This window comes from Crinia signifera, chromosome 2, assembly GCF_055691185.1.
Source record: "Crinia signifera chromosome 2, ASM5569118v1, whole genome shotgun sequence".
Taxonomy (NCBI): domain Eukaryota; kingdom Metazoa; phylum Chordata; class Amphibia; order Anura; family Myobatrachidae; genus Crinia; species Crinia signifera.
The window spans coordinates 246,242,553-246,268,574 of NC_139218.1; the positions used below are offsets into that span (position 1 = coordinate 246,242,553).

At 42.0% G+C, this 26,022-nt stretch overlaps 1 protein-coding gene across 6 annotated transcripts in view; it reads left to right on the forward strand.

Annotated features, from left to right (window-relative positions):
* Window positions 1-26,022, forward strand: part of MSI2 (musashi RNA binding protein 2) — a 566,011-nt gene that overhangs the window by 384,104 nt on the left and 155,885 nt on the right. For all 6 annotated transcript variants that reach the window (XM_083174189.1, XM_083174194.1, XM_083174188.1 and 3 more), the window contains exon 9: window positions 18,462-18,576. In XM_083174189.1, the coding sequence (XP_083030315.1) occupies window positions 18,462-18,576 (115 nt within the window). The remainder of the gene's footprint in view (window positions 1-18,461; window positions 18,577-26,022) is intronic.

A 26,022-nucleotide genomic window follows, 5' to 3' on the forward strand; every position in this document is an offset into this window, starting at 1 on the left:
CAGGACACACAATCATTTGAAGCCAATTCAAAAGTTCTTCAATATGGTCTCATGTAAATGGGTCAGTTGGTTCTGAAGATATAACTGGCTGTTTAAAAGGGTGGTGAGGGGTTTGTTCTCTCTCCTCCTCACACCATAAAATGCAGGGACTAGGCTGGTGTATAATGGGGCCAGCCTGGGTAAATTACTGCATTTTCTGGTGTGAAAAGGGTATTATTTCAAATAGCCGGGACCTGCAGTCCCTGAATACAGCCGGGCAGCCCCCTGCTCTCTGCCCAGCTGTCAATGGCTGTCATTTCTGCCCGGCTGCGGCTGTCCCCCAGTTACTGCGAGCATATATTCCCCCTTGGCAATAAGCATGTAATCCCACATGGCAATGAGCATGGAACCCATGGTAATGAGCATGTAGGTAAGCAGCACTTATGTAGCATCATTTTAGTAGGCATTATGGTGTTTGGCATGATATGTAATGGACATTATGGTGTGTTGCTTAACATGTAATGGGCAATATGGTGTAAATTTTTAATGCATGCCTTTGGCGCGCAATTCTCCTGTTTATGAAGCATATTGTGCATTATTGCTCAATCTGTTTGGTATAGTGTGTATTTTAGCTCAATCCATTTTTCAAAATGGAAATTTTGCCTTAATCTGTGTGGCATATCGTGAATTTTGACTCAATCCATGTGCCATAGTGTGAATTTTGGCTCATTCGGTGTGAATTTTGTCTCATTCCATGTGGGATAATGTGTAAGAGACAAGTACAGTACAAAGGGGGTTACTATTGTGTTGCATGATTTGTATAAGAGGTGTATGGTGTGGTAAACTTAGGTGACCACATAATAGGTGCTGAAATGTTGACTACCAAGTTTCGGCTTTCAGTATTTTTTTTTATGACTGGAATGCCGCATCTCCCCGCAAGTATCTTAGGACATCGGCATCCTGTGGGTGCACCTTTGGAGGGCACCCGCCAATATATCTCCCTGCATTTTTCCTATGCCAGCCCCCAATATATAATTAGTTGAAAGTATTTACACAAATAGAGACACACACCCATGAGCAGGCCACTCAAACAGAACACTGGTCACGTCTCCCACATTATTAGGTGCTGGCCACAACCCCTATTATTGTGCGTAATAGGCACTGGATAATTTTCAGCTCCAGGCCTATTTAGACCTTAATCTGGCACTACATGCCATAGATAGAAAATATGCTTATCTTTTCCACTAAGCAAATCAAACACTTTCATGTTTTCATAATGTGTCATTATGGTACACCTTCTTCTCATGTATCGTTACTCATTGATAAAACCTTTTTAATTGAAGAATATGTCATTTCAGGTAACCAGGGTAGAAAATCTACATTCATTACATCGCCTTTGCGGAATGCAATGGTTTTGGTGTCCTACTTGATATTAAGTCCACTTCATTTATTTTGTAAATGTACAGATTGTTTAAACCTTGTTTTGGTTCGATACAAGTTAGTAATCTATCTTTACAACTTTGGGTTCTCAAAAGGGACAATAGCAGGTGACAACTTGCTAGAAGCCTTAAAAGGCCATACTCTAGCGAAAACTCTTATAGCACTTAGTGTGTGTGTGCTAAAGAAACAACTTCACAACAGCAGTCATCTTGTGAGTATGGATGTCTCACTGTGTAGGGGCTCCTCTTTTATTAGGAAGTGTGAATTAAAAACCTTCATTGAAGTGTGGATTTACAGCTTGGTTTTCCATCTCTCTTCTCTTACAACTTCAGCAAATTGTAGAAACTCTTAAAAATCATGCACAATAGGTTTGAAAATCTATTCAGTGCTTCCGCTCATACCTTGATATGTTAGTATTTGGTTTAAATGAGATTGATACATTTCTTTCATTTACACATTACAAAGTTAAACAAATAACTAAATTGGCCAATTTTTGTTTACTGTTGTACTTCAGCTAAAATTAATTATATTTTGGATGTCAGCACACCAGTAAAATCTGCCACTTTATTGAGCACATCTGAGTCGGTTGGACTTTAGTGAGCTCAGTGGAATCGGTTGCAGTGGACGTGCTTGCATTGGATCAGTGACAGCATGACAGGTGGTCCCATTGGGAGGTGTTCTCTCCCTCCAGACTGCCAGATTGGGTTGCAATAGACCATAATAGAAGCACTCCCTTCCTGGTAGTCAGCACTACCTTGGTTCTATTGGCTGCAGCCAATGCAGCCCATTGAAGCCAAGGTTTATGCATGCACATTGAAGCAGTCCCTTGTGCACATGCACTGGTCCCATAGGTTGGCAGATGCATTGCACAGGTGTGGGGGTCCACAGGAGTCTCCTCATTGTCGTGGCAGCCCCCCTAACTACAAAATCTAGGAGCCGCCGCTGGTGGGCACATTTATTTTGTTCACCCAACCACTTTGCAGTATGGACCTAAAACTTAAATAAAAATTAAGTATCTATAATCATTAGGTTCCAGGAAAAGTATTGGTTAACGTTTTTATGGCATCTGTTATCAGGACACTTACCACAGATTTCTGTTTGATCCCCCTCTGCCTCGCACAGCAAAGTGAGAGGAGCCAGCGCAAACGGTATACTTTGTAGCCGGTAAATATGTGGATCTCAAATGGGGTGTAAACAATGCAATAAAAAGGCACATTTATTTGATTGTGTCTTAATTCATTAAATTATAATAAATCAAATGAATATAGTTATGTAGCTCTTTTACATTTACATTACATTTGCATATGTAGGATTTTGACTGTGATTTCCCTTGAACTACCCAGAGCCCAGAATCACTATATGTACTTGAGATTTTGACTATGGATGATTTTGATTATACTAGAACATTAGACTGTATATGATATAGTAAAAATTGGTTTTCCTGCACAGTCAATTTTTTCTTGCAATGCCAATCCCACAGCAGCACGCATCAGCATCGCAAGCTTTATATACACGGTGCAAAAGGCAATATCTTTTCTTACGATTTTGACTATATAGTCAAAATTGAAAGATCAAATCGCATAAAGTGTATGCACCTTAACACTTTTAGCGGGAGGCAATGGAAGCATTTGGGTCACGTTACTTCAGGGAGACAGAACTGGAGTGTCTGGCTGCAGTGACATGGAAGGGAAGGGGGAGGCCTGGCTGCAGAGAGAATGAAGAAGGGAGGGGAGTTGTTTGCAGGAAGCTGAATGGATGTATTAGCTTAGAGACAGAAAGGGTGCTGGCTTCAGAGGAGGGGGACACAAATCTCTTTTGTCCAAACTGTGGCCATCCAGCTGTTGTGAAACTACACATCCCAGCATGCATTGCCATAGTTTCAGCGGTACTTGTTTCCTAGCACGGCCACACCGATTTCCATCGGGGTGGTCGTGTCGGAAAAATCGCGTCGGTCGCATGCGATGCGACCAACCCGATTTTTTAATTGAATGAAATGTGAATAGGGTCCCTGGGACCCGTTTTTACATTGGATTCAATGTAAAATATTCCCTAGACCCCCAATTTTACACCGTAAACTCCACCCCACGATTGACGCCAACCCGAAGCGTGGCGAGCGCAGCGGTACGCGTTCTCCGACCTTTTCATTCCCCTACTATCCATGTCGGCGTGGAGTTGAGAATATAAAGTGTGGCGAGCGAGGCGACGCGTATAACTTCACAGGTATACGCGTCCCCTCGCGGGGCTCGCTGCGCTCGCCACGCTTTGGGCGCGCTGCGCTCGCCACACTTTATATTCTCAACTCCACACCGACGTGGATAGTAGGGAAATGAAAAGGTCGGAGGACACACACCGCCGCCCCTCACGGGCTCGCTGCACTCGCCACGCTTCGGGTTCACGTCAATTGTGGGGTGACGACGGGGACATATATAATGTGAAATGGGTCATTTTGGCCCATTTCACATTTTTTACTATGTGAGATGGACTTAATCAAGTCAATCTCATCTGTAATGGCACAAGACCGACGCGATGCTCCCGATTTCAATGTTAAAAAATATTTTAACATTGAAGCCTATGGCAAAATCGTGGGCATCGCGTCGGTCGCGTCGGGGCCAATGTTAATGGTTGCGACCGACGCGATGCCCGCGATTTTCCCTTTGCCGGCATTTTGCCGGCAAAATGGACCTGATTTCAAAGGAAATCGGGTCCATCGCGGGTATCGTGTACCTTAACTTAAAGGTACACGATGCCCGCGATTGTGGCCGTGTTAGTAAACAAGTACCATTTCAGCATTCCCTAATAGCAAAACTGTGGAAGGCATTATGGGACTTGTAGTTTCACAACAGCTGGAGGGCCATAGTATGGACATGCCTGCTCTAGTCATTTCATTGAGTGCTATTTTGTTTTTTAGACATTGCTAGTTGCTTCCTTTCTTGCCTGATAGAGCTGTGGTTCAGGCTCATTGCACTGTGACTGACATAGTGCCTCTTAAGCATTGGCTCCTCAGTTACACTGAGGAGGTTTTACTGGTTAGTGAAACAGACTTGCTTTGTTTTAGAAGCTTTGATTGACATTGCTGTGGCTTTGTTCTCTGCTGTAGCCATGCTCTATGTGCTATTGTGTAACTCTTCTGGTAGTTTTATGTTTTACTCTGGTTACTGCATACATACATACATACATTGTTTAATAAACAGTTTTGTATTACTTGCCGGCATTTCATTGTCAGCTAAAAACAAAAACCCCCACAGTCCACCTAGAATAAACTTGATGTTAATGGTGAAGGTTTCTGTTTATTGCCAACTCTTGCATTGCTGTACACTTTATGCTTCTGAAAACTCTTTTTTTCTTTATACCTTTCATTTATAAATTGTGTCTTGTTGCCTATGTATGTAGCAAAAAAATTATAGTGGGGTGCTGCTAGATGTAACTAGAACTTTGTGTTTACCCTATGAAACAGTCCATGATGATTATAGAGATGCGCAGCAGTTCTTATTTTTATTTTCCATAGTAAATCCCTAGTTCTCATTTTGCCAGAAAATGTCCCCCCAACCCCTGTGCATATTTTTCCACATTGCACTTTCCCCCTGAGTTTACACTATGCCACATTGCAGTGTCCCCAATGCTACATTGTATTGCCAGCCTGAGTGCAAACTATGCCATATTGTATTGATGCCTGTTCATATAATGCCACATTGTAGTATCCCCAGTTGACATCTCTGTATGCCACACGGTACCACTGCTATACTCTTCACCTAGTCCACACCACTTCCAGTATCCATTTTTGAACACAAAAGTATTGTGGCAAAAAGTTTGAAGTCCATCCATTTCTTTAGTATATTCAATCTAGTGTATGGCATACATGGATTCTGAGTGTCTTTCCAAAGAGCATTCGCAAAGGTGCAGGGCAAAGGGTCCAAGAAAGAGGCCTCATATGTACCTGGGACCCACTGTAGTTATGCTGCTGGCTGGCCTACAGATCAACGTCTGCCATTCCATGTGGGAATGCTGCATAAATTACACACTGACATCATATTACTCTTGCATATTACTCTTACAGTACACAACATTCAGTTACCATGTTTCAGCAAATATTTATAATTGGGCCTAATGCATTTAATGGTAGCCACCTGTTCAATGTAGAATTATCCTGAACATCATTAAGCCTGGTATAAATTGAGAGAAATGTTTCGGGCTGATTCGAAAATACATACCAGGCATAAAGTTATGTGCATATGCCAGGTATGTGGTTTACTGTTTGCTAGCGTAGGCCCTGCTTCACAGCCAACCGGGAAATAATGCTAAGGATATGATACACGCTAATGAAGGACAGAACAGCAATCATTCCAACCTTAATTAGATCATTTTTGTAGTGTACCATGGTTGTGATATGTTGGACATTAGATCGCTTTGCTGGCCCCATATCTTCCTAGCACATATCGCCTCAGTGTGTACCTGGCTTAACTTTAGTCTTTAGAAGTTAATTATGCAAAGAGACTGGTTACAGTTAAAGATTGCCTGGCCGCATAGAAGCCTGACAAAAATAACTAACCCATGGAACGTCCCAGTGCTTTGTTTGTGTAGACACTGCACGATTACTGCACGTAGAATGCTGGACATCCTGCAGCTGCTTGCATTACTATGCATGAGCGCTTTTGTTTTCTCCTTTACAGGCAGTCCACAGGCAGATACCAGATGAGAAATTGCTGAAGTATAATAATTGCTCCACGCACTTCAAAATATGTGAACAAGCACATTTTCTTCAGACGTTGTTTCCATATACAATTACATGCCCACATACTGCTCTTGGAAGCTGACCCTGCAAAGTGAGGATGTATCCATTTTGGAAGGTTTCCATATGTAAATGAAAAGCTGTCCAGCTGAAAATGTAAAGAAAAAAAAAGGCATATCATATATTTGCCGGCTGTGACATTAGAAACGGGCATTGGTTGAATAGTCAACAGTGTCTAGGTTGACAGTCATTAGGTCCATTGGCAAGAAGTCGACATGGTAAAAAAAATTGACTTGGTATGGTAGTGATGGTGGTGCAGTAATGTAATTACTGAAATAAATGTATCCATTCCCTACACATTTGTTTAGAAACAACATTGTCTAAACACTGGTCTGTCTATCTGTGTCCATGATCCTTCATTGCTGCCTCGTCTGCTTTTATCATTGTTGATTGCAGTAGAATCTCCTGTATGCCTCACAATTAGTTTGCATTCTGCTTCAGATTCGAAGTTGCTTTTCTACGTTGACATGTGTCGTCTGTTTATAGATGTTTTGTGTCTGGTCTCGTATTCTGTGAAAATCCTAAACGTCGCTTGTCTTTCTGATATCAGCAGTTGCCTGTTATGTGGTTGCAGAAGCTAATTACTGGGTGACTGTTTCTGACAGCGCTAATCCAAACTGCATTTTCTTGTTAATTGTTGATCCAGCCAGAAGAGATTGTATTATTATCCTGAGCGTTTGTAATGAAAGAATGGGAGAAGTGGGACAAATGACTTTGTGATATTTAGAATGGTGATGTGTAAAGGCTTTGTGAATACATTTGTATACATAGGCTTTGTGCATCAGGAATATTTATTACATTCTGTATGAGTCCTCAAAATCTGTACTGAAACACTTGCTCAAAGTTCACCTATATTCCATATGCTCTGTTTTGCTTGCTTGTGCTTTTAAACATATTTAACCACTTGAACGACAGTATATAATCTATATATATGGCTAGTGTCTGTTAGTCTCCGGAACACTGCCATCTGCTGGCAGAGAGTGAAACTACATCTCTTTCTCTTTCACACATACAAAAACACAGAGGCAATCACAAGGTAGCAGACTAGCTTTCAGAGCCCGTTCCGTCTGAGCCCATCACAGCCTCCATGCCGCTCCCCCATCCCTGCCTGCAGCCCCACACACACACACCCCCCTAACCCTGCCTGTCTCCCTGAAGCGGAGATGGGCAGAGATTCTGCTCCCCGCTGGCGAGTGACTGGGCCGCACATGCGTATGAGACGATAGCGCGTCCCGTCAGATGGAGCGCCTCTCCGCCGGCTCTCGCCATCTGTACACACAATTGTTGACAATTTTGGATTTTCAGTGTACAGAATCCAGAACTTTTGTTACAATAGAGCTGCTGAGAAGAAGTTTTAATTGTTAGGACAAATTTTGTTTACATTTTTTTCAAATAAAAATTATATTAAAAATGGAATCGTAATAGAAAAAAAGAGAAATTGAGAGGATATCTGTTTAAATAATATTTAGTATGAGCAAAAGATAGTAGCATAGAAATTATATATGAATGGGGCATCTTAAATTAATCTAATAGGAACCAAACTTTTACTATCCAAAATAAGATTATTCAAATACAGCTACAGTCAATCAAAGATTATAGGAATGCCATATAATATTTTAATCAGCAGTGCCTGCTTGTGCATCTTATTTGCATAGCTGAGCACAAGATGTTTCATGAAAAAAAAAATGCAAAACAAAATGCCAGGCACTCACGACTAGGCGCGACTAGTTGTGACTGCAGCAATGATGAGATAGGACACATCTACATATGTAAGAAGAACAGAGTAAAGCCTAGAGACCAGAGTTTGTTGCTATTATACTGATGGCATATATGTGTGCATTGATGGAACATTTCCAGACATTAGTTTGAATGATCATGAAGTGCAGAAAGGTCAGGGAAATGTTATATGTTATAACTAGAGACAGGATTATATGCAACATAAAAAGCTCGAAATATGCATGCAAATATGCATGAAAAATACTTAAAATATGCATGAAAAATACTTAAAATATGCATGAAAAGCGTCAAAATATGCTAAATAAAAAATACAAAATAAAGTGAAATTTTATAGTTTTTTATTTAAATCAGCATACAATTAGTAAGTAGTAAATGACCCCCAGCAGTATACCCCACATAATGCCCCCAGCAGTATACCCCACATAATGCCCCCAGCAGTATACCCCACATAATGCCCCCAGCAGTATACCCCACATAATGCCCCCAGCAGTATACCCCACATAATGCCCCCAGCAGTATACCCCACATAATGCCCCCAGCAGTATACCCCACATAATGCCCCCAGCAGTATACCCCACATAATGCCCCCAGCAGTATACCCCACATAATGCCCCCAGCAGTATACCCCACATAATGCCCCCAGCAGTATACCCCACATAATGCCCCCAGCAGTATAGCCCACATAATGCCCCCAGCAGTATACCCCACATAATGCCCCCAGCAGTATACCCCACATAATGCCCCCAGCAGTATACCCCACATAATGCCCCCAGCAGTATACCCCACATAATGCCCCCAGCAGTATACCCCACATAATGCCCCCAGCAGTATAGCCCACATAATGCCCCCAGCAGTATACCCCACATAATGCCCCCAGCAGTATACCCCACATAATGCCCCCAGCAGTATACCCCACATAATGCCCCCAGCAGTATTACACACATAATGCCCCCAGCAGTATAACACACATAATGCCCCCAGCAGTATAACACACATAATGCCCCCAGCAGTATAACACACATAATGCCCCCAGCAGTATAACACACATAATGCCCCCAGCAGTTTAACACACATAATGCCCCCAGCAGTATAACACACATAATGCCCCCAGCAGTATAACAAACATAATGCCCCCAGCAGTATAACAAACATAATGCCCCCAGCAGTATAACACACATAATGCCCCCAGCAGTATAACACACATAATGCCCCCAGCAGTATACCCCACATAATGCCCCCAGCAGTATAACACACATAATGCCCCCAGCAGTATAACACACATAATGCCCCCAGCAGTATAACACACATAATGCCCCCAGCAGTATACCCCACATAATGCCCCCAGCAGTATAACACAGATAATGCCTCCAGCAGTATAACACAGATAATGCCCCCAGCAGTATACCCCACATAATGCCCCCAGCAGTATACCCCACATAATGCCCTCAGCAGTATACCCCACATAATGCCCCCAGCAGTATACCCCACATAATGCCCCCAGCAGTATACCCCACATAATGCCCCCAGCAGTATACCCCACATAATGCCCCCAGCAGTATACCCCACATAATGCCCCCAGCAGTATACCCCACATAATGCCCCCAGCAGTATACCCCACATAATGCCCCCAGCAGTATACCCCACATAATGCCCCCAGCAGTATACCCCACATAATGCCCCCAGCAGTATTACACACATAATGCCCCCAGCAGTATAACACACATAATGCCCCCAGCAGTATAACACACATAATGCCCCCAGCAGTATAACACACATAATGCCCCCAGCAGTATAACACACATAATGCCCCCAGCAGTTTAACACACATAATGCCCCCAGCAGTTTAACACACATAATGCCCCCAGCAGTATAACACACATAATGCCCCCAGCAGTATAACAAACATAATGCCCCCAGCAGTATAACACACATAATGCCCCCAGCAGTATAACACACATAATGCCCCCAGCAGTATACCCCACATAATGCCCCCAGCAGTATAACACACATAATGCCCCCAGCAGTATAACACACATAATGCCCCCAGCAGTATAACACACATAATGCCCCCAGCAGTATACCCCACATAATGCCCCCAGCAGTATAACACAGATAATGCCCCCAGCAGTATAACACAGATAATGCCCCCAGCAGTATAACACAGATAATGCCCCCAGCAGTATAACACACATAATGCCCCCAGCAGTATAACACACATAATGCCCCCAGCAGTATACCCCACATAATGCCCCCAGCAGTATAACACACATAATGCCCCCAGCAGTATAACACAGATAATGCCCCCAGCAGTATAACACAGATAATGCCCCCAGCAGTATAACACAGATAATGCCCCAGCAGTATAACACAGATAATGCCCCAGCAGTATAACACAGATAATGCCCACAGCAGTATAACACAGATAATGCCCCCAGCAGTATAACACAGATAATGCCCCCAGCAGAAGTGCACATAATGCCCCCAGCAAAACCGCACATACTGTAATGCCCCATCAGAAACTGTGCTGTTAGTTACACTCACCGTTGCCATCCGTTGGTTGAGGTCAGTGTTCTGTCCAGAAGCACCACTGTTCGGGGCCTCCAGCACCCGTGTGGCGCGCAGAGGTGGACAGCCTTTCAGCGCGGCGGGCAGCCTGTCAGCGCGGCGGGTGTGGGATGTAGCTGGAAGAGCCTACAGTACACACTGCGGCGTATCAGCTCTTCCACCCACATCCCACCCCCCGCCGCGCTGACAGGCCGCTCAATCCATTCCTCTGATGGGCGATTCTGTCAGCCTATCAGCGGCGTTTCCTCACATAAAGAAAAAAAAGTCAGGAAGTGAGGGTGAACGCTCCGCGCCGACCGCGCTATGCCAAATATGCACCATCGGGACATTTAGGTCAGATATGCAATTTCTGCTGAAAATCGGGAAAATATGCAAATGTATATAATCCGGTCTCTAGTTATAACATTGTTATAAGGGAGTTAACCAACCAGATAAAGCTTTATAATCCATACCTAGGGGAAAGGAGGGATTATACCATAAGGGTAGCATGTGGTCTGTTCATACACAAACACATTGAAATCATGAAGCCCCAGTTGAAAATGAGCTAATTAATATGTAAGTCAATAATTGTGCAAAGTGCCAAAACATATCAGTAAGAGTCGCCTTCAGTCCACAACATAGTGTCAGAATCCACATATGTCAAGACACTTTGTGTGTGGTGGACAATGAGAGTTTGGGAGATAACAAGTTCATTTCTAGGTCTTCCTCTTTACCTAACCATGAGTGCTATAATCTTTGTGTGTGTATTGCATACTGAGGGATGGCATCAGTGCCACTGCAAGGCTGTGTGACACGTGACATCAAGCTCAGAGCAGGGCAAGACCAATAATGGAGTGAATGAATCTCCAGTTCCATGCCACAAAATAAAAATAGGCCCTTCATCATGACGGCATGCTATCCACACAGTCCATAAATCAGCGGCAATTAAGTAAAAAAAATAGTATTTTATTTATTTATTTGTGTTGTTTTAAATATTTAGGAAGACATTGGGGCTAATAAAATAGGCAGTTTATACACAAAGGCGCCACGCAGCTCGGCGGGCATGTTCCTCCCGCATGTTATGTCCCAATGTAACGTATGTAATGTCATCCCCCCCTTCATCCCTGCTTGATTCTGCACTAAAATCCACAAAAAATTCCTAGTGTGCGCAAGCACACATGGCCAAAAATGTTGATTATTTTCTATTCGGGTGTGGTATGGGACTCCGGCAGTCGGGATCCCGACAGTCATTATCCCGACGTCGGGATCCCGACTGGCCAGAGTCAGACAACATGGCGAGTGCAAAAAAGCCCCTTGCGGGCTCGCTGCGCTCGCCACGCTGCGGGCACGGTGGCTCGCTACGCGAGCCACCTATTCTATTCTCCCTCTATGGGGGTCGTGGACCCCCACGAGGGAAAATAGCGGGTGGCCGTCGGGCACCCGGCTGTCGGCGTTTTGACAGTCTGGATCCCGACGTCGGGTAAATGATTGTCGGGATCCCGACTGTCGGGAACCCGTCCGGCACCCTTCTATTCTATATGGCATTGGCAGCACCCACACAGCACTGGTCACACCACATCTGCTTCTCTTAATACTCCATTTTCAGCCACAAGCCCATGTGACCCTTAGTCTGGCCCTGTAAGAAAGGGTGGGACCACCTGCACTGGGAAGTAGAATACCAGATACCCATCAAGCCAAATGCAGGTGTACTTAGCATTGCAGCAAAGGCACCATTCACATTCCACTACAAGTATGGTCCTGGATAGCATAACTGCTATGAGCATAGGTGGATACGGGGGGTAAGGGGTCACGCTGTTCCAAACACCCACACCCTGCATCTTTGATTGTGGTCTTTTGTTTGTATGTTTTTTGGAAGGAGATCTACCTCTCAAGTTTGATAGTGCTTTTGGGCACTAGAACCACTGCGGCTCTAACAGCAGGTGTCTAACTGGCAACATGTTCTACTGCATTTGTGTGGCCGCTGAGACTAAAGCCAGGAAATTTGGAGGGGCGAAAGGGATGGAGAGAGCAATTCCGATATGGGGGGGGGGGGGCAGTGTGCTGTGAACATTTAAGGGGGTAAAGGGCACAAATATTACTGACATTGTGTCCTCCTGTGGATGAGTGCCATCTCCCACTGTCTTCTTGGGACCCCCAGCTTTACAGTGAGAGCAGAGCTGACTGACCGCATATCCTGCATGTGCACTTCTACTGAAATTTACTATAATCTTTCATGGACAAATGCAGTGCAAAAAAACATATTTTCTACTTAAAAATGTGCATTATGTCCAGCTCTTAATTATCCCATTTGAGTGGTAGCTTGCTCCACTCAGCTACCTCTCTATACCCACTGTCTTAAATCTCCAGTGTCCCCTGTGGAACGAATATAGGGATTTATTGGTAAATTACAAAATCCTATTTTTTATTGAAAGTAACTATTGAATTATGGTCAAGGTCATGCTACGATGTTATTTTAGTAAATAAAATAAAGTGTTTGGAACTTTTTATTCCTGTTAGATTAAATGGTTTCTGATGCATCAGGACAATACTGTAATATTTTGGTATACATGGAAGGGGATATAGAGTTTCATGCATTTCCCACAGGATCTGCCCTGTGTGTTGTATTCGCTCTCTACTCACGAAGGTACTCTAACTAGGCCCTCTATGCCTCTCTTGTACTTTAGATGAACACTACTCCAGTCCACTTTCATGTTGTGTCTCTTACTTGGAGGGAGGAGGATTAGAGGGTTTTTGATTCCCACATACCTGTCAAAGGATGCCTGGCAGACACTAACAACACGACAAAGATTGTGAAATATGTAGGTGTTTTGAGAAATGTATCAAAGACCATATTTCACACGTCAGGATGTGTCACTGAACAAAATATAATGGTTTTCTCGCTTTATCTCTTCTTTTGTGCTTTTGGTTTTCCTGTGTGAACAGTGGAAAGCGAAGGGGTAGGTGTGTTTGTTTTAAATCATCCTATTACAGTGAGTTAACCTTTGCTGCCTAAATGAAAATTGTATAAACCTGAGATTTCTTTGGAAGTAGTTGCTTGGTAACAGCCAGCAGGTCTCTGTAAAACAATGAATAGACTGTCACTGATAGGGGTATTAGGAAACAAGATGTTTAGCCTTACTTTGCTGCTTACCGTTATTTTTCTGTTCTCGTGTAGTGATCACTTAGCATTATATGCAGCTCTCTTACATGTGTCTGCTCTTCACAAGCACAGTAATCTTTCCCAGGGCATCATTTTCAAGTACAGAAACTTCACACTTTTAGCATGTGAGACTATCTGTAATAAGCTGTAATGCTGAAAATAAAATTAGCAGAAATTGGATGAGATGATTCAAACAAGACTTTCAACAAGTAACTGTTTAAAAGGAAAAAAAAAAATTTGCCAATCCTGAACCAAATGATTAAATCCCATTTGTCATTTTGTCTTCAGAGCAGGTAGCCTTTTTTATTAGAATATCATGGATCATGTGGCAGTGTTTTTTTTTTTGGTTTTTTTTTTAATCATCCCTTTCATAAAATCTGGCTTTGCATGAATCTTGTTTATTTTGGCGTGGTCTTCTGTCCCTAGAGTTACAGTAATCTATTATTGTGAAATTGCAGCCTGATGTAATCTCATATGATGCGCATAGTGAGGGTCCCAGATTCCACTGTGTGCACTGCGCATGTTATGCTACAACTACAGTGATGGGACAGACTTCCTAGAGAAGATAGGGGGCAAGGTATAGACAGAATGGACTGGGAACATGGATAAGTAGGTCAGGAGGGTATTGAGCGAGTTGGCTGAAGTGACCCGGCAGACGCTAGGATTATTAACTAGTGATTAGCATTGATCAGTATATCATCTCAAGTCTGGTCCGTATTCATAATGAATGCTCTGAAACCTCATCTTTACAAAGAGACAAAAGACAGGCTATGGTAGGAACATACTCATTTTGCTACTGCTGCATTTCATTGAATCTCGTTGGCAAGTATGAGATGTGCTGGTCCAATAGCTTACATTTTGCACTTCACAGATAGGATAAAAGTTTTGCTTCTGAAATTTTCGGTTTTCTGTTTGATCAGCAACATCAACAAAGCAAGTTTGGGCTCTTCACCTAGAAAGAATATAAGGGTGTGGTCTTTTCAAGCATAACAATGAATAAAGTATGCATATATAAACAATAATATGGGGTGTGGTATATGAGGTCAACAGTGTCTGTCGCCTCCAAAAGGTAGACCGACACAAGGTTGACATACACAAATGGTCACTATGGAAATGGCTGACGTGTTTTTCATGGGGGTTTTTGTGTCAGATTTGATAACATGGACCCAGATTAGTGTTCCGCATCCCCTCACATGTCTTACCTTGGCTTCTGGCAAGGTGATGGCCTATAATATACAGAGGCTCTTTTTTACCCAGAAGAAAAGCCTGCATATTCTATGTCTATATATCATTCATAGTCAGTAACGTGTGGTGGTGGCTGTGTACAGAGAGGCACAGTAACAGCCACCACTGTCTGGCACTGACAGCCATCTGCCTCTAAAAATGGACCAGGTTGTGAAGAAGAGAAGAGCGTGGCAGGCTGCTGCTGGCATGTAGGAGAAGCAGCTCCTCGTCTGCAGCCCAAGGAATAAGCACTAGGACGTGACAGGCAGGCAGAAAGGTGCTGGCAAGCTGCACTGCAGGCACTGCGGCACGCCCCTGTCACAGAATTTTTAGTGGACTTTTACAGCCCTCTGTTTGTCTCCCCCCCCCCCCCCCCTGCTTCTAACTTTTTGTACAGGGCAGCTGGAGGCACCTCTTTTGTTGCCTCCAGATCAATTAAAACATGATTTCACAATTAAAAATGATTAGATTAATATAAAGAAAATATTTATGACCGAATATGTCATAAGTATCTTCTTTGTATTATTTGAATCATTAATGACGGGGAAGGCACTGCCTCCCCTGACTGCACATCCCTGTTCATCGTGTTGAAGGCAACTATCTGGTGTAGTTTACTACGCATACTTTACCAGCTAAGGTGATTTCAATTGTCACGGTTTTGCTTGTTCCATTTTAGAATTTATGAAGAGAATTCAGTTGAAGTATTTTGGCAGCCAGCAGATAGCACCCATGGAGTTATTCAATTGTTGCTGGCACCTGTATTTTAGCTCACACACTTCTGGGGTGGCGAGCTGAAATTAGCAAAAAAGTGACACATTTCAGCAATCAAATGTAACTTTTTACATTGGACCATTAGTTTAGTCGGGTTTAGCTGTTTTACATGGCTAAACCCAGTAAGGTGCATGGTCAGGATCATCCATTTTGCTTCGTTGTCGCCCGTACTTTTAGACTGAATATAGGACAGTGATAAACAATTGAATACCCCCTATTTGTAGAGAGATTTAATCCACATTAACTGTTAATATGTATACTACTGTGATACTTTTTTTCACCTGCAAAAATAACACCAACTGAAGAAATTGTCATCACGCAAAGAGAGAGTATCTTTACCAATGTTGTTTGACATTTATTACTACATTAGAGGGAAGTAATTTATGTTTTTAGTATTATGTGCATTTTTTTCATTATCTTTCTATGAATAATACCCATTTGCTTGTATTTATTTTTACTTACTAGCGCCAGCATGGTCTCAAACTATTTATATACCATTTTGGAAAAAAAAATGTAAGCTTAGTAATTCAGGGTAAACTTAAGCTAAATGGGTCTTATGTTTTTATATATTGGTAAATCACCAACATGTACTATATGATATATAGTTTTAGACCTAGATACATTTTCTTTGACGAAAGTCCTTTTAGCTAAAAAAAAATGTTTCTTCAGAAAAACAAAAACCCTACCACTGTGCCATGTGCTTTTCTCCATACCTGCCAGATATATAAGGTGTGGGTCAACTTGACCCACTGGCTCACTCTCCGCTAATATCCCTTAGCTGGCCACATTGTAGACATTGACATAAAGTCACTGTTTCGGGAATTTTCTGACATTTTTCTTTGACCTGGAGAGTCAGACCGTGAAGTTGGAAGCATTTAGTTAGCCAAAAACACACACACACACATCTTTCTGCTTTGTGATTGTTTTGTTATGACCGAATATTGCAAATGTCTGCAAGGTTTTTTGTTTTTTTTACACCTGTAGCATATTGCTTTGTATTTCTGTAATACTTGAAAGCTGTTAAATCTTTTTAAAGCATTCACTGAGAAATGATGTCCCATTTCCTACCACTAGATAAAACAATTCAATGAGATTTAGAGATGTGAAGCTTCCAAGCTCCCAATGGTCCTGGTTATATTATTTCAGAAGATACTATGAATAAGGATGACTTGTTAATGATCACTAGTCAGTAATTGCCTCATTATAAGGTGACATTTAAACCTAAATTATGGTGAACTAAGATAAGAAAATGATCACAATGTCAGGGAATTATCTTTTTGTGCAGGCTGTACAATAGCAGGTATGAAAAGAATAACCCCTATTAAACAGCCAAATGTTGTAAGGGAAAGAAGTATAGCGTTGGAACCGGTTCATGTGCACTGTATTCACTTCCTGGCTGATTAAACACAGGAGTATACTGTTATCCACTAGTCTACTGACTAGTGTATCATAAAACCGTTAAGTAATAGTCTTGTTTGTTTTATCTATTTGAAAGTGAGATTGACATTTCTTGTGTAATGGAAATAATTTAGATAAAGAGATTTGTCTGCATAACAAATGGCACACAGAATATTACAGATCTATTTTATCCTACAGATTCAAAATAAAAATACTTACACATTTTTAGATTTTTTTGTTTTGTTTTAGCAAGTCGTTGGACGTCCAGGAGGCAGTATCCAACAGACTGGTGGTTTCATGGGAGGGAATAAAAAAGGACAGGGTCATGGGAAGAGCTGTAAGGTTGTGTGTCATTGGCACACAGTACAGGTGCTAGTGGAGGACAAAAGAAAATAGAAGCTACCTGTAGTAGATGGGGGGGAAAAAGGGTGCCAAAGAGAGTCTTGGGGACCTGATGTGAGGTAGAGGCAGAAGTGGTTGTAAGTGAAGCAGTTTTCCCAAAAGCCGTGTTCATGCGAAGATATATTTTTGTGAATCTGGACTTTAAAGCTGTGTACACACGGTGCAATTTTAGCACATATTGCTGGTAATATGGTCGCTTAGCAACCTCATTGCCAGTGATTTGTATGTGCTGTGGGTGATAAATCGCTGTGTTTGCGCTCCCGTGTTCAGCCCCTAATGGTCACGGGTCTCAGGAGCATGCTCTTGCGACCAGCTATTTCCCCCTGCGGCTCCTCCGGCAGAGTCTTCTTTTTATCAGCGACCATCTCTGGTCGCTGATGAAAACGGGACTCTGAGCAATATATATGTGTACACAGCTTAACAGTCATTTGGTAGACGCAACGTATGGTCCCTTTTTTTATTTTATTTTTCATACTTTACCATCCATGTGTACTATGATTGGGAAGCATCGGGAGGGGGTAGGGGAGTGTCCGCTTAGGAGGGAGGATCCACTTAGGTGTGGTAGGGATTCCATGTGCAAGGATTCTTGTAGTTGGCAGTTGGAGGTGGTGATCACAGGAAGGTCTCAAGTCTGTGCAGTATGGGTTATTGAACGGACAATATTTATCCATTAGTTGCCTTTGATACTAACTCTAAATGAAGCCCTTTTATTTTGTTGCTACATCTCCTTGATGACTTTGTAACTGTTAGTTTACACTGTAAATTATAATCAAGCTTTCCAGCATCAAACAATCGTACAAGGGTTGTAGCTTTATAAATGGATGAGAGCTACTGTACAGTATAACTGTGTTTCCTATAAGTACAGTATTTCTTATCAAATTATGCAAAAAGGTAATCCTTTTTTTTTTGTATAAAATAAATAAAAGCTTAATGTAGTGTTTTTATTGTCTTTCATATTGCATTGCTTCTTGCCATTTGGAGAATTCGTTTACATACCATTATATCTCTTGCAATTGATAGGTTGAATGTAAGAAAGCACAGCCTAAAGAAGTTATGTTTCCTCCTGGAACGAGAGGACGAGCGAGAGGTCTCCCCTACACTATGGATGCCTTCATGCTAGGAATGGGAATGCTGGGTAAGTTTCCCTAGGTTTCTAGATCATGTTTGTGTGGCAGGTAACATCATGGCTTAATGTACTATTAGTAATATACGCATGTGCTCCCTATAGTGTACATTTTACATTAGACGAGTTCTCAGTAATCCTGGTGACATTGAATTTCCATTGTATTTTAGTTTTAGTATTTACAACTGAAATGATGATCTCAGCACTATCAGCTCATAATGCAATGACATCAGAAATAACATTTTATACTATACATATACTGTTCATACTTCTGTAAGTGATACATGTAAAGACACTTACTGCACATGTACATTCTAGTAACACAAATTCTCACAGTGGTTTTGAATAGTTAAATCTAGTAAATTAAATTTATATTGGTCTCCTTTGTTCTTTGGTGCTGTCCCTTTAAAGAATGAATTCCTCTGTCCAAGAGAGAGATGACATGACAGACAAGCAGAGTGCTGCCTCCTGTGCTTTGACAGCTGTCATCTTCTATAAGCCCAGCGCCAGACTTCTGTAAGCCAATGGGAGTTTGGGGGGCAAGCTTATAGAAGATGACAGACAAACAGACAGGCAAAGTGCTGTCTCCCATGATTTGGCACATTCATGTCCGAGATACAAATAGGGTTATCCCCAGATAAGGCAACCAGAACACATATTACATAGGGATACAGTTAGCATCCCAGCAGTCAGGATGCCGGCATTTAATATACAGACGTTGGAGGGGTAAGAATACCAACCTGACCTCCTTCAGGATAACGGCGTCTGTATCCTGACCGCCGGTCATCCCTAAGTATCCCATTACATAGTCATCACATGCATGTTTATATGTGCTACTATCTCCCTCCTGCAATGTGTGGTCAGACCTGCAGCCCAGGGGTAGCAGCTGCCACTGGGCACATCTGTATACAGTTTATGTTATCACCTGGCTTATGACTTAATATGTTTAGAAAATGTATGTGTACATTTTTATTCTGTTTAGGCACTGGCTTATTGTACATATTCTCTGTGGGAAGCAGATCATAACATAAAATACATACCATGACATGAAAGAGAAGGCAAGGATGCCCCAGCACAAAAGAGCTTACAATCTCAGAGAAGGTGGTGGAGTTATTTTGTCATGTACAAGTCCTAAAATCATGTACAAGTCCTAAAATAATCAGAATTAGTCAACCTAGCTGTCCTTCCTTGTCTGGTTCTATAAAACACTGGTGCTTTTGTGCCGCACAGAGACTACTGAAGGTTTCCCACCAGTTTGTATTAGCCGTGTGTCGGATGCTGTTCACATATTACTTATGTCTGGCTGCTGCTGCCAAGGATGCAGTGGAGCCCACCAAAGGGGAAACCGATATGCCAGGGGTGTTCACAACCAAACTCGCTCAGATCAAATTCAATTACTAGCTTCACACATTTTTAGTTGTTTTATGTTTGTGAATAGTAGGATTATGTTGTAGGCAGTACATAGAGCTGATCTATAGTGCAACCATCATTAAATGCCATGTACTGTATTTATACAGTATATATATAATATGCACACATACTAGTGAGTCAGCCCTCCACTATACTTACTCACTCCTGCGTGGATGGGACAGGGTAGAATGTCCCATCATTGCCGTATTAACCGCACCTACTGCACATCACATATATTATATGCACAGAAACAAATACACTATGTAAAGTAATTAGACTCCTGACATATAACAGACAAAGCTTGCAAGGCCAGTGAGCCCTAGATTCTGCTATGTTTGCAATAGCGTTGACAGATGCAACATGTTTGCAAGTTGTACATAATAAACGATATGCCCTAGCTATGGGCATCTGTTGTTGTTGGCCTGCCTGTAGGCCAGTGGGTTCTGTGATGAATATTTTTAAATGTACCTTATCTGCTATGATTCTAGTTATGTAGAGGAAAAAAAATTTTCACAGAAAGGGCAGTTAATACTGTAATTAGAGAAATGTAAACACACTAGGAATAGGCATAACAATATTGCATACTTGCCGCTAGCCTGGCTGCCAGCCTGGCATGATGGGAGAATGGTGAGGCATTCTGCACAGAAAAAGTTTTCTATAATTTTTTTCAGTGTTTTAGAAGAATGCATTCAATGCATTTCAAGAACAGTTAATAGAGGTCTTTGTATTATCCTGTATTAGTTTTCTTGGGGTATAGGCAAAGTTCCTAATTTTCACCAACTTTGCTATTTTCTAATTGTGCCATAAACGGGAGTGCGCACAATAGCAATAAGTGTAATTATTATGCAAAAAATAACGATAACCCTAAAAAAGTGGGATATATAGTAGCAATGACATCCTTGAGGAATTGAAACATTGCTCTAAGAAGTTGAATATACCACAAATAATCATTGTGGTATATCCAGATGTCCATATATTGGTGTAAAAAAAAATGCTGGGCCAGTCGAGCTTCAAAAAGTGATAAAGTTGAGAGTGATATACAACCAGTCAATCAGCTCCAACCGGTCATTTTTCAAACTCAGCCTGCACTATGACAGGTAGGAGCTGAGTGGCTGGCTGTTTATCACTCTCCATTTTATCACTATTTGACACTTAATACATCTGGGCCAGTGTCCAATAATCTTATCTGTTCTTAGACAATAAGTTTCTCATATCTGAAATGGTTGGGATCAGAAGTTTTTCAGATTTTGCATTTTTTTATTATTATTTGCATGCCATAATGAGATACAGATGTGTCCCTATACATCCTTGCTGCAGTCGCTCCAAGCAGTTCCTCTTGGCGCACCAAGTCGCATGAGAATCTTCTAGCATCAAACATTTGTGATGCTGAAAATGTGTGTTACTGTATTTGCAATGAGGATGAACGAGGCGTATGTGTTGTTACATTATATGCCACTTGTATATCTGTGTGTATGTGTGTGTGTGACTGTACACACAATGGCCAGTATTCAATGAGAAAAATTCGCTGTGATTTCTGGAGAGTTTGTGCTTTTCACGCGGTGGAGAGAGGTTTTTTTTCTCCAAAGGCGAGCCACCCTATTCAATGTGAAATATTCTCCGTCTTTCTAAGTGATTCTCGCCGTCTCTCTCCGTGTAGAAATTCTCCATCTTTTGATGGAGAGCAGGAATGTGAACTTTTAAACTAAAAGGGTGTTTTTTTTAATTTTGGTGTCAAATGCCTATAGCACATGAATATATATTTAATTTAAAAAAAAATATGTGTAGGGCCCATAAAATGCACTTTCATCAGAATAGTAACAAAAAAGACATTGGATGTTTGGTGTGACTGCAGCGAAGATGTATAAGAGCATATCTGTATATCAGGAACACAGAGCTTTTATTGTGCTTTTATCTGAACTACAGTAGGGACAGCTAAACAAGGATTCTTTTGAAAAGCAATAAAAAAGTAAGAAATTAAAAATTACCTGCAATTAGAGGAATCCTATTTTCTTTTCCAAACACCCCAAACATTATAGTGTGGTTTATTTCCTCTTATGCATAATTATTATTAACGTTTGTATTGTGCCAAGAAACCCACAGATACTCAGAACATACAAACTGAATATGGATAGCTGTATTGTGTGGCAGCAATGCCATCCACTGCAGTGCCCCTAATAACTAGTTTTGGTCATAATGCCACTTCTGGTTTGATGTATGTTAAAATGGATTCTTCTAGTGGTACTGTGGGTCCTTGTGTATTTACAAGGCGCCCACTAAGCTATTTGCTTAGTGGGCTATTCTGCGGAGTAAAATCGCATCGCATGGCACGTTTTCTTGCCGTGCAATGCGATGATCTTACTAGTTAATTTATTCACTGCACCCTGGCCGCAGATCGCATCGCACTCATTTTGCGTGCGATGCAATTTAGCACAACACCCCCAGTATACACGTCTATGCGATGCAATGGAATTTAGCACAACCCCACTATCCACGTCACCCTGAAGTGTGGAAAGTGGACGTATAACACGTCCTCCCGACCTTTTCATACCTCCACTATCCACGTCCGCGTGGAGTTGATTTTATTAAGTGTGGCGAGCCCGAAGCATGGCTTCGGGCTCAGTGGCTCGCTGCGCTCGTAACACTTTATAAAAGCAACTCCACACCGACGTGGATAGTGGGGGTATGAAAAGGTCAGGAGGATGCGTAACCGCGGGGCTCGCTGCACTCGCCACGCTTCAGGGTGACGTGGATAGTGGGGGTGTGCAAAATAGCATGTGATAAAATCGCATGGGTTCTTTTAAAATTAAGTACCATCACATCTCATCGCATGGGTGCTTATACAATGAAAAATCGCACCGCGAAATTGCATGCGATTCGATTTTCCTACGGTGCCTTACGTATGTAAATTGGGCGCCCTGCAAATACAGAAGTACTGTGCAAGCAAAGGCTTCTTCTCTCTTCTATAGCACTAGCTCACCTGGTAGTGAACAAGCCTAGATCTCTTTGTGTGCCAACCAACTGGTATTTCAGCTTCAAGAATAGTTTTAAAGAGTCTCTTCCCTGTAAATGATTAACATTTCCTCTTGGGATATCCAAATTTGCATTTAAATAGATATCTTAAATAGACTATTTTACTCTTATTCACCAAAATAGAATGATGAAGGATGCAGTATGTTCATTCCGACTTAAAACGATCCTTTCTCCTGGATAGAAATTGAGTCTCACATTTATTCTCATCTCCTAATGTAGGTTTGACAGCTCCACAGAGCTTTTTGTAAAATGGCTTTTTTTATGTGGTTTATGTGGTGAAAGAATTGCATAATGACATAAGCCTGTTAAATGTATATAAAAATAAAGATAATACAGTGATTATTTCCGCCATTCTCAAAAACTGACTACTACTACTCAGTGTTTATAGGTTTCTCTTTAAATTCATGTGCAAATTGAAGTGCTCCTGTTTTTTGCATTACTTATCCAGCGGTAATTCCATTTTGCTCCTATCAGAGTCTTGTAGAAAAACTCATCCCAGCTCCCAAAAAAAACCACCCTCCTTCTCCTTGGTAAATACTGATTTATTCCCAACTGTTCTATACTCTCTTCTGTGGTTCACCCTTCTGCTTAATTCTCTGCATGAAATCGGAGCACTTAAAAATGTAGGGTAGGCCAATCTACTGGTGTAGAACTACACATGCCCTTACAGCAAACTGTGACATACCTTTTTTCAGAGGAACTGCACTAAGTTCAGGCTGCATGGCAGATGCATTCTATTCTAGATAAGAAGCAATGAGCAGGCTGTCCCTGATCAGCAGCACGACAGCTCAGTCATGATCACCTGTTTTGGGTTCTATTATTTTCTTTACATCCCTGAAGGAAGTTCGTAGTGGACAGTGCTAGAAACCTTACAATGTTCTATGAGTTATAATAACTGTTAAGATGTCCATACATTACTGTAAGGTATTGGATACCTTCCTCGCATGTCATACCCCGCCAACTGGCCGCTGGGCTCCTGGGCAGCAGAATTGCATGCAATATATTGTAGGTGGTCCTTTTTGCATAGGTCTGCAGGATCTGACAATCGCCTTACGATCTCTGGGACTACGCATCAGAATCAGAGGCTAGACACAAAATATTTGGGCACTTTTCTCCCAATTTCTTGGCCCGGTGGGTCAATATTGGGTGACAGGTGCCCAATTGTACAAGTGTCTGGAGACATTTATTTCCGCTGAACGATGTCATAACTTGTGATCGATCAGGAACAGGGCCATTAATACAGTATGTGATGCAAGGCAAATTACATCAAAACTCCACCCCCTTCACAATCGTAGTTGTTAGGCTCAGAGAGTTTGGGTTATTCAACTCTGAGTCCATGAGAATGCCTCAAAGTATGGGACTACAGCCCTCTGGTACAGGAGGTATGGACAGACAATTTTCAGGTTGTAAGTTAACTTAAGGTGCATTCATACTGGGCGTGTATGCAGAGCGATGATTTAAAGTCGATGGGTTGAAAATCCCTTAGTACATACAGTACATACTGAGCGATTTTCCCCCTGCCCAGCGATTTTTGCCGCTGTGAATGGCTTTCCATAGCAGGATGCAGCTCAAACAACAAAACCGAGCTGCTTTCTGCTCAAAATCGCCCAGTGTGTATGGGACTGAACTTCACTTAAATTGAGCAGGAATATTCTCAGGGACTTTATCTTATGGGGCCTACACAAATCTTACTAGGTCACTTATAAAATGTCCCTACACCGCTCGGTACTTATGTAATATCTGGGCTCCCGTTTTTCTTATGAGACCGCGTCCCCTCGCGGGGCTCGCCACGCTTCGGGCACGGTGGCTCGCTGCGCTCGCCACACTAAATAAAATCAGCTCCATGCGTAGTTGGATAGTAGGGGTATGATAAAATGGGGTGCATTTAACATGGGAGCCCAGATAATACATAAGTACCCACCGCTCCATGTGTAGGGGCAATAGGGTATAGCATGCTGGATATTAATTGGTCAGGGCCAGTGTTCTCACCGGAGAACACTGGCCCTGACAGATCGCTCAGCATTCAGCACTGACGCATCGCTGTGTGCTGAGCGTTCTGAGCAATCTAGCATCGCTCAGAACTCTCAGCACATCTTTGTGTGTAGGCCCCAGTGTGTTCCAATATTTTAAACCACCCTTGTAGAAGTGGATGCCCCCGGCACATAACTAATGCTGTAAGTGTCACACAGCTGGGTGAATGATATGATATATGAATGTTATTAGAAAATGAGTAAACTAAGATTTGTAATAAAGAAAGTCTAAACTATTACTTAATAGATAAGACATTGGCTGGAAAAAGCTCTTCAAAGAATCAGAATTTGATACTGTTTAAAAACTTTGTTCAGTAGCCTGTGTAACGTGGCTAGTGATTTGTAGAAAGCTGAATAAATAGCAGAGATGCATTAGCAGTAATATTTCCTCCAGTGACCGATCCAAGTCTTTCCTGGTGTCATTAAGTCTATACAGACTTTCTGTAACAGGACTTGCTTACAGCTGATGTTGACATTTTCACTTAGATCCTACTCTGCTCTCTGGTCATGTGCCGAAGATAAAATAAGCGCAAATCATATGCGAAAACTGAAGGTGGAGGTTATTTATAGAGAGTTGCTGTTAGAGAATGTCAACTACTTCCTTTGTGTTTTAAAGATAGGAGCTTAAAAATAGCTATTCAAATGTTTATTTGTTATCAAAAGTTATAGGCAAAAATTCTCTTAAAGACATGTTCCTCAGCTACAGTAGATGGGGAAACGGTCATGGGTCTACAGCAACTAGGTCGACAAGCATTGGGTCAACATGGGTGTAGGTCGACATGGGTGTAGGTCGACACAATCATTAGGTCGACATGGGCAAGGTCTGCAGTCAAAATGTCGACATGGGGTTTTTCACAGTTTTTTGAGCCGACATGTGCCAACGCGGTATTTCATGCCCTGCCATCCACTAGGGCGTGGGAGAATGCATCGTGCCCGAAGCATTGTGAGCGAAGCGAGGGGATGCCATGCACTTCAAACTGTGTCCATG